The sequence below is a fragment of the Colias croceus genome, chromosome 15 (genome assembly GCF_905220415.1).
Source record: "Colias croceus chromosome 15, ilColCroc2.1".
NCBI lineage: Eukaryota > Metazoa > Arthropoda > Insecta > Lepidoptera > Pieridae > Colias > Colias croceus.
In genome coordinates this window covers 5,659,089-5,673,132 of record NC_059551.1, presented here as the reverse complement: position 1 = coordinate 5,673,132, position 14,044 = coordinate 5,659,089, and the positions used below count along the sequence as shown (strand labels likewise).

The 14,044-nt window shown below is 32.9% G+C and overlaps 1 protein-coding gene across 1 annotated transcript; it reads left to right on the top strand.

Moving 5' to 3' along the window:
* The first annotated feature begins 6,347 nt into the window (after positions 1 to 6,347).
* Positions 6,348 to 7,995, top strand: LOC123697939 (putative uncharacterized protein DDB_G0282133). Its single transcript, XM_045644517.1, has 4 exons — positions 6,348 to 6,459; positions 6,532 to 7,380; positions 7,519 to 7,680; positions 7,756 to 7,995. The coding sequence occupies exons 1-4, from the start codon at positions 6,414 to 6,416 to the stop codon at positions 7,944 to 7,946; spliced, it is 1,248 nt and encodes a 415-aa protein (XP_045500473.1). The 5' UTR covers positions 6,348 to 6,413; the 3' UTR covers positions 7,947 to 7,995.
* Positions 7,996 to 14,044: the final 6,049 nt, after the last annotated feature.

Below are 14,044 nucleotides of genomic sequence, written 5' to 3'. Positions count from 1 at the left end.
TACCTTGACCCATAAATGAATTTTTAACTTTAGCTAATCGGAAAAATGGCATTTCAATTCTATTTCTGTTCCTTGTGCCATAACAGTGTCTATCTCCTACTCTTGTGTGTAAGTCGGCGTTTTTGTGTACATGCAAAATATTATTAAATATATACTGTGATGGTAGAGTAAGTATACCAGTATTCTTAAAGAGATCTCTTAGTGAGTCCCGAGCACGTAAATTATATATAGAGCGAATGGCTCTTTTCTGTAAGATAAATATAGTTTCTATATCTGCTGCCCTGCCCCATAGTAGAATTCCATAGGACATTATACTATGAAAGTAGCTGAAATAAACCAATCTAGCTGTATCTTCATCGGTGAGATGCCTTACCTTTCGGACTGCATATGCTGCTGAACTGAGCTTACCTGCAGCGGTGTTGACATGGGCTCCCCACTGTAGTTTCTCGTCCAATGTTAACCCAAGAAATACAGTCGATTCTGTAGGGTGTAATACCTCCCCGTTCAAGGTAATATTTCTGCTCAACTTTTTAACGTTAGGTAGTAAAAATTCAACACAAGTTGTTTTTTTGGCATTTAATAATAAATTATTAGCAGTAAACCAGTCGGATATGTGTAAAACCCTCAAGGTTCCCTGCAAACAAATAAAGTCGTCAAGTTTTTCAGGAAAAATCACTCAACTTTGCAACGAACCTATCGGAAAATACCCGATAATTTTGAAGCTCTTGTGGTATTATAAGTGACAATTATGCATTTGCGAAAGTAAATAATGTTTTATTGGAATTTGACAAAATATGTTCTTTGGGAAAAGTTGTTCAGTTTTATGGGCCCACGCCCATTACAAGTATTATGTATACGTAAATATGATAATTCATATAAATACACAAATACAATAACAAAAAAGTTTGTCAACAAACAATTTGAAATAATTAATAAAATAATTATCCGTTTACGTTATTTTTATTTTCTTTTTTGCTGACCCTACCATACGTCAGTGTCAGCTTTGGCCGCCATTGAAGATTCGTTTCTTTAATGAACTGCGTTATACCTACTTAAGTATCATCAATAAATTTTCCCTCTTAACCTTCGTATATATAACTGTATATACATATTATTTTATTTGCAATTTACCATTAGAGGATCTTGATAAACTTAAATCTGTAAAAAATGAATTTTATAAATAAATAAAGTGTATATTTAATATTATTTCTACTACCTAGTACCCAAAAACAGTGCTGTGCTCTACTCTACTCTACGAAGGTGCAGTTGCAATGAAAATTCTGTGAGCTAGCACTCTATTTTCACCGCAACCGCACACTGCATATTCATTAAAATTAATCAATTTTGCAAATGGCGTTTACACGAACTTACTGTGCTATAATTTCTAGCTTTTGCTTTATATTACCGAGGATATAACAACACGTAGAATTAAGACGTTTTTGTCGTCAGTACTTTTATGTACACCGAATACCTTTAAAAGCATTAATAACCTGTATAAAATATAATTGTTATCGTCGTTGGTTGCCTGATCTTTATATCTTATCGCTGATAAAGATCAGGCAACCCAATAACCAAAAAAAACAGGAAATGTTGAAACATAAAAAAACACAAAAAAAAACAGTAATTATAGATAATAATAACTATATCTAATCAACATAAGAATGTGTGATTAAATAATGTATCATGTAATTTCCTTTTGAAGAAGAAGCAATTGTAACAATCAACAATCAATTATTAAATAGTAAGAATTGGAATTTACAGTAAACGAAATACTGTTTCATCAATAATTAATCAAGTCACTATTCAATATCATCTTGTTGTTCATTATGCTATTTTTCTTACAATATGGCTCTTCTTTGGCTGCAATGACTTATACCTTACCAGGGGATAAAAACAGGCTTTAATAAATTAAACTTATGAAATTATTGTATTGCCACAAAACTTTGGTAAGTGTACTTTTGAATCAAAATATATGTCCGCTTAAAGTAGGTTAAAATAGAGTATAAAGGAGTTACGTTTATGGAAACAAATCATATTTTTTTATCAAAATTAACAGTATACAATTGAATCAATTTAGTTTTCATAGATAAGTAGTATTTAAAATACTTCAAATATAACAAAAGTTAGTATCAGAAATGACATCTAGAACATTTTGATAACACACAACGTATAGATACAGCTTGGCTACTTACTGATTATTTATTATGATAGGATTTAAAAACCAAACTATCAATATTCATAATTTCAGTGGGTTTTACTGACTTAAATTTTTCAAATTCCTTCTTACCATCGCTGAAATTGATTTTCGCGATACCGAAGGCTAATAAAGTTAAATAAATGATGACCAAGAAATACATGCCGTATTTTATGTTGCATTAGGGTTCCGCAAGGACGCTTAGAAAATTTATAAATATTGGACCGTTTATAGCGTCATTAAAGTAACTTAATGTTCATTACTTTGGAACATTTCTTTTAATTCTTTAACGAGTATTTTACTCATCAGATTATTTTTTTATAGTTAAATAGATATGTGTCGTTCAGCCTTATATTATATAGTTACCTACATGAATTAAAAACATAAATTCTATAGTTTAGCTTGTTTTTTTATGTCTTATTTAAAAATAATTAGACTTAAATGGAACGTACTAAGACCTGTAATGTAAGTTATGAATTAATTCTCTGAGACCACACAAGTGAAGCCAACTCTTTAAAGTGTGGTAAGTAAGCGATAGTTGTTAACACGTGCAAACTAATTATTATGAATGTTTAGATAAAGCGGCGTAAGTCGATTACCGTCATAATAATATTAAGGTTGCTAATAATATTGCTTATCTTTCGTAAAAAATATACAGAATTTACGTTTGTACTTACGTAGCGTAATGGTCGCCTTATCGCAGGGCTCGGAACCGGTTTGAAAAGAGCGGTTAATTTAGATTATATACCGGTAAATATATCGTTCCTTCATTTACCGGTTAAACAAGTGAACTGTTTATAAGTAACCCAAATGATTAAGGTTACCGGTTACTTCTGCACAAACGGTTTTGACACCCAAATTAACCGGTTAATTCCTTTATTATTTTTGCCTCATTTTTTAACGCTTGCCACAAGATATAGTGAATCTAATATCTATACATATAATAAATCTGTAGAAGGGTCAATTCTGTACATTGAAAATATTGAAAAAATAAATACCAGGGGGTGTTACTGGATCGATACCAAACCCAAATATGTGATTAAAAAAATTTTTGTCTGTCTGTATGTTCAGGCATCACGAGAAAACTAACGGTTCGATTTCGATGAAACTTGGTATAATTATACCTTATTATCCTGGGCATAAAATAGGATACTTTTTATCCCGGAAAAATACGTAGAAAAAAAAATGTTGTGTGGTTTTATGAAACCACGGTAAAAGTGAAACTGTTCGAACGGTTCCGAACACTGCTTTGTGTAGCGCATGTCGCGTGTCGGTCGGCTGCCGAGTAGGTATACCTACTCGGCAGCCGCGATACACGCGACATGCGCTACACAGACCAAAAAGTTTGAGACGATGTAATAAAAGTTTCACTTTAAAATAAATCTTAATTTTTCCGCGCGGACGGAGTCGCGGGCGGAAGCTAGTATCTAATATATCTAATATATTCTATTCTAAAATATAGTTTGTAAGTATAGATGTATGGATGTATGGATGTTTAGCACACATATAGAGGGTAACTTGGATTAACACATAGGATAGTTTTTATCCCGGAAATCCCACAGGAACGGGAACTATGCGGGTTTTCCTTTGCAAACGCGAGCGAAGCCGCGGGCGGAAATCTAGTTATCAAATTCAAATCTATACATATAATAAATCTGTAGAAGGGTCAATTCTGTACATTGAAAATATTGAAAAAATAACTAGCAGGGGGTGTTACTGGATCGACACCAAACCCAAATATGTGATTAAAAAATTTTTTGTCTGTCTGTCTGTCTGTATGTGAAGACATATCGTGAAAACTACCGGTTCGATTTCAATGAAACTTGGTATAATTATACCTTATTATCCTGGGCGTAAAATAGGATACTTTTTATCCTGGAAAAATACGTAGAAAAAAAATTAATCTCAATTTTTCAGTTATCCATAGACGTTGTTCTGTAGTAGGTACCGCGAACACACGTTGCGTATTATTATAGACCTAGCCGTATTTGGGTCCAATAGATATTTATAAGATGTCATTGTCCGAGTTACTCAAAATGGAGAAATAAACCATCCACGCAAAGACCGACATCCGCGCGGACGGAGTCGCGGGCGGAAGCTAGTTTCAAATATAAACTAAAATTGCGAATTGCGAAACTAAAAGTGCGATTAAGAATTTTGTAACTAAATGACTTCGCAACGTCCAGGCCTATCGAGCGAGGGTAGCGGGGGCCGAGGATCCTTATGTAACTTGGTTTTAACCGGTTAATTTTCACCACCAAAACCAATATTAATGAAAAACCGGTATTTCGCATAAACCGGTAAAAACCGGTAAAGTGCAACCTTTAACCTAAATCAATTTCGGTTTGGGGTCAATGACCGAAACCGGTTAAGAATTTAAACCGGTTTCCGAGCCCTGCCTTATCGATTACACAAAGGACTCCTCAATAAATATGTAAGTTTATGGTTATTGGTTTAGTTAAAACGATATTTTGTTGGATAACTCTTGACCCGAACCAATATAAAATTTGGGGAACGTGGACGTGACATTTCATAACAAGATTTTCATTAAGGCTCGGAAATTTCATATTGAAATTTTACGTCACCTTGGCGTCGTCTATAAATTATGTTTAACTGTTAAGATACTGATTTTTCACATATTTATCGTACTATACATTATCAGTATCTACAAATCTGCAATAAATTGTCCAAATTGTTTTTAAGCCTTTTAAAACAAAAAAAAACTGTACTGTCAGTTATTTTTCTCTTGCTTCTGCCACAATTTTACGGTGTAGGTATGTAACTGCCCGCTGATGTGCATAGCCTAGTTGCAATTCCAAAACTTACCTTTATTATATTTACGTAGAAGAATAATGTCAACACTTTCTCAATTATTATAACTTGCGGAGTTTTATTTCCAGAAAAATTATCTTTTAAAGTTCCATTATCATGTGTAAGTACATGTTACTTGAATTAACTTAAATGTATGTAACTGTTAGAACCTACTGTTACTACTACTCACAATAAAACGGGACATTATGGAATATCTTTCCTATTTTTTGTTACTATGTCATCATAGTAAAAAGTATAGGTACCTTACTGCCACAAAGTAAAGGATAAGTGTCTTCATTTCCGTTTTGAAAACCTTGTAGCGAGTAAAAGAAAATTCAAGATCTTTGAATCCGTCGTAAAGTTTTGCAGGATAAGGAAAGGGATTTTATTAGGTACATGATCCAGTCTTTATTCGTAAATAGGCTTGAAAATAAATCGATTACATACAATTAAAGCTACAATTCGATTTCAATTGATATTTTTCCTTGAAAATAGAGTAATTTTAAGTTAGAAGTAAGCAAACAGCACCAGGCTAGCCAGGATTTTAATTTTTATTTATTTATTTTAAACGTTATTCTGTCAACCAAATAAAAAAATAATAACTACAAAATGACACTTAAATTTGTATCTTTCGAGACGAAAGTCTCCTTTTATAAGAGACCCATTTAAAAAGTTTACAGCTCATTAGCTCCTAAGTGTCGTAAAACGTTCTCTCGACAGCTACATTTATGCCGCCCTCCCTTTAAATTAAATAAAAACGACCTTCAGACACTTTTGATATTGAGAAATCTAGAAAACAAATTAATTATACAAAAATTATATCTGCTCAAATGCAAAATTGACAAATTTAAACGTTCGTTAGGCTGACAATTTGTTCAAGCTGAAAGTGGAACGTGATTCCAATTAGTTGAGTTATAACGTTGAGTGATGTGGCTGACTCTCATTTACGGCCGAATTTGCAATCAAAATGACAAAGCATCATTATAGTAAAGAGCTATGTAAAAATAATTAACAATTTAAACAGCTACAAGTATGTCATTTGTTTCACAAAAATCTTCGAAATGAGATAGACAGTAGAGATGTTCAATTGTACACCCTTTGAAATTCACGAAAGTGTGCTAGTCTAAATAACAAAAAATAAATATTAGATATACTATGTAGGTAATAACACGGACCAATTTCAAGTCTCTACCTACTGCAATAAAATATTAAATCAGAACATTATGTCCTCTTATGCGCGACGGCTATTGTTTTTTTGAAATACCATTCCAGTATGCCAAATCACAATACAGCGATATCGATTTACAGCATTTTGCAGATAAACACACTTTCCTTTTTATGAAATTAATCATTTATTACACTCACAATACCAACTTGACTCGAGTCACCTGAGTACAAAGCTTTAAAAATGTCTACGAAAAGATTTCCAGTATTTGTGATTTTATTTTTATTTTGTAAGTACAAGTTCGTTAAGAAGAAAAACATGAGTTTGTAAATATTTATATAATACAATTTATCGATTATAGGTCATCTTCAACACATTAAAAGCGAAACATATTCAACGATGTACAATGACGAGGAAATTCAAAATCTTAATCAAGGATCTAAACAAACTGTCCATACGTTAAAAGGTCGTTTCAATGAAGAAGCACAAAGGCTCGTCAAATGTGGAGAAATAGAAGAAAATATGAAAAATATTACTCAAACGGCCCCGAAATATAATGAGTTCCATAAAGATCAATCAATTAATGAAAAAACTGGCAAGGATATTGATATTGCGGATGTAGAAATGAAAATTTTAGCTGAAATGTTGAAAGACTTTGAAGACCATCCCTTGCGACTTGATGAGGATGAACCCGTCAAAACTGTTAACAATAATACAGATTCCCATTCGAACGATTACGTAGTTGACAAAACTCACAAAGAGTTTGAATTTGAATCTCTGTTGATTAAAAATGAAGCTGCAAGCATGTTCAGATATACAGATGATGACAATGATGATAATGAGGACAATAATAGTACGATAACTAATAATAAAAATAACACTAGAAGAGTTTATCCTTACGATTCAAACCAGGCGCAAATTCCGCGAAACTACTACAATCCGTTTGAAAACCCACAACCACGATCTAATATGCAATCACCTGTTACGAATGCGGATTTAAGTCGTAAGGTTACGAAAGCTAATCTTAATAATCCAAATAATCTAAATAATCCAAACCATCCAAATAATATAAATAACTTAAATAATCCGAGTAATCTAAATAATTTAAATTACAATTACAACTCCAACCCACCATTGGGCAACGTGAACAAGGAAATATCCCCATTGAATGCCGCTCGTGAAACAACAACAGTTTCTAATGATATAGCAAGTGAGTACAAAAACAATGCATTAAAGCAAGACATTGATGATATGGACATAGATTTATTCAGCTATTTAAATCGCAATTTTTCATCTGAGGAGTTAAGAAATATCACAAGTGATCCAACTAAAGGTTTTGGTATTTCAGACATGGTCAGGTCGAATTTGATGCTAATCGATCACCCCCGAGTTTGTTATGCTTGTAGTAGCACAGTTAGCCCTTCGTGCTGGTCTCCAGATAGAAGAACACCAACAAAATACTGCCGACAGGACCATAACGCGTGTTTAACGAAACTCTACAGACATAGAGGTAATTCAAATAATAATTTGGCACTTTCAAATGTAGAAAACATTTATTTCTTATTGACAAAGTATATAATTGCAGGTATATCTTTCATTATTCGCGACTGCGGTGACGCCTGCTTGAACAACAACTTAGCTGAATACGGCATTCGATACAAATCTTGTACAATATGCCACTCCGATTTATGCAACGGTGCTTACTCTGTACAAATTTATGCACTAAATATTATAATTATGCTATTAATATCATCGTTTTTCAAAATCACTCTTTAAGCTCTGTATAAAAGTAATTGTATTGGTTCTTATAATATAACCTACTATTTTGTTACTATGTCTTTTTTTTATTTAGTTGGGAATATATATATAGCAATATTATTATGAATTTTATTATAATAAGGGAATCTAGTACATCCGCACTTATGGTTTTTTTAAAGATTATCAGCAATCTGTCCTTTCAAGGATGCCGTTTGCTTTTGACTTTATAAATAACACACACGCATATTTTTTTTTATAGACCTTCATATATTATTTTATTTCTTAAGTATCACTAAGACATTTTTTTATTTTGGATATAAGGAGGCATTATATTTTATTTCTTGATGTGCTACCTCGTTATACCTACATATTATGAAAGTTTTATCCTAGTCACGGCACGTCACGGTGCGGTTTGCGGATGACTAGAACAAAAATGAATCTGTTTATATGGATCGAAAAGCAATCACTGTGAAATAAGTAAAAGTATAAAGGAGGAAAAATTATATATATACGGATATAATATGTCTTGTAATCATATTTAATTAAATACTTCTCTAGTACCTACTACTCAATTTAAGAGCGCCTAAATGCATTTGGATGACAAAAAAACTCCTTCACAAGTAGTACTAGTATATAGTCATATAAAATATCACTTGGAAATTTATGCAATTATAAAGTCAAGCACAACCAGATCAAAGTTTTCTTTAAAAATTATATTCGTTAAGGTTGTTGTAACAGTGAAACGATTTTGAGGATTTGGACGTTCTCCCCGCGCTAGCCAAGCACCCCCGCTTCATTTTTACGTGCGCAGAGCGCGAGCGTGATCCGCGCTATCGCAACTATCCGCTCGCGTCGCGTTCCGCAGCAGCTCGGGCATTTTTATTACCCGACTAAAAAGAAGGGTTATGTTTTTCGCGCCTATCTTTGTATGTATCTAATATTCTTTATACTCTGATATCTTCCGAACCACTGGATGGATTTCTTTATTTAGGGTATCGTTAGATTCGTCGTATTAGGCCAAGGTTTTTTAGATAGGTGACAATAAAAAAGAAAAATATGGGGTGCTAGACTAAAATACAAAAAAAAAATATTTTTCTGCAATACGGGTATCAAATTAAAGGTATCATAATAAGGATTCCAAAAAAGTGTATCATGCTTATATTACTTACAATAATAAAACAACATAGATTTATTTTTGTGAAATGAAATCAGTGATGATAGGTGAACGAAATTTTAAGAGAAAAGCGCCTGAAGGAAATGCAATTTTATTAACATTGTAATTTTTTCAGGTGCTATTAAAAACTTTATTTTACTTTTTTATACTGAATTTACTATTTTAATAGTTTAAAAAGGTAAAATTGTACTTTATAGGTCGTGGAGTTGAGAGTCGTAAATTTTTGAGTTACGAATTTTTGAAAATCGGAAAATGTTAAAAATGTACTTTAAGGGCCGTCGAGTTGGACAACCAAAATTTTTTTGGAGAAAGGTCTATGCCGAAGTAACTGACCCGTAATATCTTAACCTGCGGAGATTTATAGTTTTTTAGAAATTAATTATTAAAGTTTCATAATTTTTCATACAATTTCGAGCAACCATCTTGACATTTGTTTTTTTTTTGTTGCGTTTCGTTACCTACGTACGTAGTTTTACCTACCTAAGTACGTTTTAACCTACGTTGTTTTTTTTTTGAGTGGAAATCGCCCTAAAGTCGCTTCAAGAGTTAACCTAACACGCTCGTCGCTTCGCTCCTCGCTACCTATTTGAATACTAAAAGTAAAAGTTAATCGATTTTAAAAACTGAAGCAAGTGAGCTATAAAAATAACTATAAAATTGTTATAAAAACATTGTTATTTTGGCTAAAAACATTCAATAACATGTAAATTAATTAAATAAAAAAAATCATGGGTATAAGAGTTGTACTTGCAAAAACGAAACGCAACAAAAAAAAAACAAATGTCAAGATGGTTGCTCGAAATTGCATGAAAAATTATGAAACTTTAATTATTAATTTCCAAAAAACTATAAGTCTCCGCAGGTTAAGATTTTACATGTCAGTTACTTAGGCATAGACCTTTCTCCAAAAAAATTTTGGTTGCCCAACTCGACGGCCCTTAAAGTACATTATACTTCAGAATGGCGGGACCACTTTGTTTATAGAATATCTTGAAATCCTGTTAGAGTAGAAGTTTTTTAGGAAAGTATAAAATAGTACCTAATAATTATGCACTACTAGATTTCCGCCCGCGGCTTATCCGCATAGTTCCCGTTCCCGTGAGATTTTCGGGATAAAAACTGTCCTATGTGTTAATCCAAGTTACCCTCTATATGTGTGCTAAATTTCATTGTAATCGGTTCAGTAGTTTTTACGTGAAAGAGTAACAAACATCCATACATCCATACAAACTTTCGAATATTAGTAGGAACTAGGATTATAGATACACTAGATTTCCGCCCGCGGCTTCGCCCGCGTTTGCAAAGGAAAACCCGCATAGTTCCCGTTCCCGTGGGATTTCCGGGATAAAAACTATCCTATGTGTTAATCCAAGTTACCCTCTATATGTGTGCTAAATTTCATTGTAATCGGTTCAGTAGTTTTTACGTGAAAGAGTAACAAACATCCATACATCCATACATCCATACTTACAAACTTTCGCATTTATAATATTAGTAGGATAATTTTCAAAATGCCTGAGGAAGTCCCGCCATCTTGACGTAACGGGTGTAGGGTGTAGGGCTTTGACCTACTAAGCTAATCAATGTGCACTAAAAAGCATAAAATAAAAAAGTTGTTAAAAAACCCGATTGAGAAAAAAACAAGTTCAAAACAACATTTCTAATAGAAAACATAGTTAGTAGCAGGCGGGCACATATTCGCAAACATAGTTAAAATAAAACTTAACTATGTGAAACCACGCGCACGCACAAAATTGACCAAAAAAAAATTGCACAATATTGCCATCCACAATCAGGCAAAATACAATTTTAGAGAATGAGCAGCACAACCTCCTCGCCCGACAGTTCGAGCTACAGTGCCGCCCGTCGCCTGCGCACGGACCCGCTCATTTCATTTCATTTAGAAAACAGTAAATAATTATTTGTAGCTCACTAAGAACTTGCATTGTCTCGCCAAACGTACAATTTATGACAATCACCTTTTAAAATATTATTGTGAAAGAAAAATAGCAAAACTCCATACCGTTTAGACGGAGTTACGAAAATTCAAACAAGAAATGCTCCACTTTGGAATATTTTTTCGGACATTATTTTTATAGATAGAATTATTTCAAACGTTGAAATTAAAGTTTAAGGTCTAATAAGTAACATATATTTTTTTTGGACATTTATATTCACTAACCGAAGAGTAGTTAGACGAAGAAAACAGGCAATTGGCAGTAAGTAGCCCCTTAATCATTAGTATAAACTTCAGAGTTCAGTTGAGCCCGCGCCGCGGCCGCGCCGGTGTTGTGTACGTACGCTGTTAAGATTTGTGATACCATTGTGTTTAAGAATGCAAGTCGTCGTGAATAAAAGATTTTTGAACGAGAATGGAAAATAATTTAAAATAAAAGGGAAATTAACAATTGTGGAGATGTGTTTTTCTTACAGTATTTAATCGTAAGTAAGAAGTAAACTAGAATAGTGTTGGCAAGAAGGTGAGAATAGTTTAAGAAAAATAAACAATTTACTTCACCGGCTATAAATAGTCATAGCTTGTACACACGTACGTTTAGTTGTCTCGTGATAATAATATGTTTAACAATGCTTGGCACTGAACCGGAGTAGAAAACATCTAGTTTTTATAACTGTAGAAAATAGAAATAGAAGTGTCAATAATAACGCATTTAAATTCAAACATTGCGCCTACCAAAATTACACTCGTACATCATAAGATCATCCGTATCTCAACCATAAATAAAAAAATTGTAATTTTGCACGTATATGACAATTGAATCTGTGCGGTGTAAGCCGCTAAAAGCTAGTCATAAATAAAACTCTGAAAGTTCGACTTCTATTTCTTGCTTTTTAATAAAATTTTCATTATCATAATAATTCTAATAATAATTTAATTATATACCTGCACAACGTTTACAACAATCACGCTTTTGTATTTACCACATTATCTTATTAACTACTAGCTTACCGCCCGCGGCTTCGCCCGCTTTCTCTAGAACGATTTTAGATTTAAACAGCTATCCTATCTCTCAAGTTGGGTCGGACTGCACATGGTGTGCGAATTTTATTATAATCGGTTAAGTGGTTTAGGAGTCCATTAAGGACAAACATTGTGACACGAGATTTATATATGTTACCGGAAATGTATGAAATCAAGGAATTGTATACAATTCCTAGGAAATGTCAAATGTGTACAATTCCGATACCATTTAGGAAATGTATAAAATATTGTTTAAAAAACTATTTAATGCATGCATATCCTAGGAAATGTATAATCTTCCTAGGAATTGTATACAATTCCTATATCGTATTAGGAAATGTGTAAAGTAAATGCTTTCTGTTATAAAACACGTTGTTATTTTTTTTTATTATAGCTCTTATTGATACAATCGGGTAACAGTCATACCGTAAAATTGTAATAATATTATGTTCATATTATTATCTTCGATCGTTCGATCTTCGTCGACGGAGCCCCGCTTCGCGGGGCTCCTATTTCTGTGTGGTTTTTTTTTAACAAACCTAACCTAACCTAACCTAACGGCTAACCTAACCTAAACCTAACCTAACTTTGAGGGCGAATATCTCGGCTATTTTTGATTTTAGAGAAAAGTTGTTCCTATAAAACATGCTTATATAAGCGTAATCTTTACGATAAAACAATAATAAATAGGTTTTATAATGACACCAACTCCATCAAAAATTTTTTAAGTCCTGCGCCCCCTTTGCTTTAGTCCAACCCTTGCCTGCGACATATCAATATCTTAAATGTTTTACATTTCCGATAGCTATTTAGGAAATGTATAGATTTCCTAGGAAATGTGTATAAAATAATTTATTTCACACATTTCCGTACGATTTTAGGAATTGTATACATTTTCTAGGAATTGTATACAATGACGGATTACATACATTTCCTGTAACATATATATTAAGATTACGTTTGGATCAGAACTTTCGGTGTCAATGAGCAAAGTCATAGATATTCGCTCATTCATTGACTGCCAAAAAAGCCGCGCACGTGTGATTTTAGATACAATAAAATAATACTTCAAATACAATGCTTGGGAATGACATTTTTATAATGTAAGGATTTTTATAGAGTACAGATTTTTTAATCAATGTGATCATTGCAAACTTTTGCCTAAAGGTCGTGTTGGTCGCGTCTGAAAATAGGCAGGAAGGTCCACAGCAATAGAGTAGATAATGAATTGAATTAAAAAAAAATATATTAAATATGATAGAATCATGAAGAAATTACAATTCTATTTATTTAATTAAACCCCTGCAAACGACGAATATAACTATGGGCGTCATTTGCCAGTTTTTAGGTAGAAATTATGACAAAAAATTAAAAAAGTACTGTTAACATTCTTGGCATATCTAAATGATAATGATAATTAAAATAAATGTTATAAGCACGTTAAGGTTATAAGCAACTAATTCTATATGACTGCCAATGATAAACGTCAGCAAGGAGTAAAAACATATTCTGACAACAATTCACTCATCGGTTTTGGAACTGGGCTCCCCGAAGCGGGGTACTTTATTAAGAAATAAACTAAACACAATATAGCTTTATAGAGTGTAAAAATGAAAAAACAAAACTATAAATGGGATATAATATGAGGGAAGCGAAGCAACTGTAGGTCGGCGTAAAGGCCAACAGGCCACCGTTCGCCAACGAATCTAGATACATATTATTATAATAAAATCGTAGGAAAGTCAAAACTGCGCATTCAATTTTTTTTTTAAGAATACTTGGGTCGTGATCCACACTAGGTACCGAAGCCAAAAATATAGTTTTTAGAATTTTTGTCTGTTTGTCTGTAATCTATATATGTATGTCCGAGCTAATCTCAAAAAGACTGCATAGATTTACTTCAAATTTGGTACAGAGATAGCTTTAGACCTGAGAAGGGACATAGCATAGGTTTTATCCCAG

Excerpts from the sequence above, each read along its gene's own strand:
- LOC123697939 (XM_045644517.1), top strand. The coding sequence starts at position 6,414 with ATGTCTACGAAAAGATTTCCAGTATTTGTGATTTTATTTTTATTTT. Across the intron at positions 6,460-6,531 it reads TGTGATTTTATTTTTATTTT|GTCATCTTCAACACATTAAA; the intron begins GTAAGTACAAGT and ends TATCGATTATAG. Across the intron at positions 7,681-7,755 it reads GAAACTCTACAGACATAGAG|GTATATCTTTCATTATTCGC; the intron begins GTAATTCAAATA and ends ATATAATTGCAG.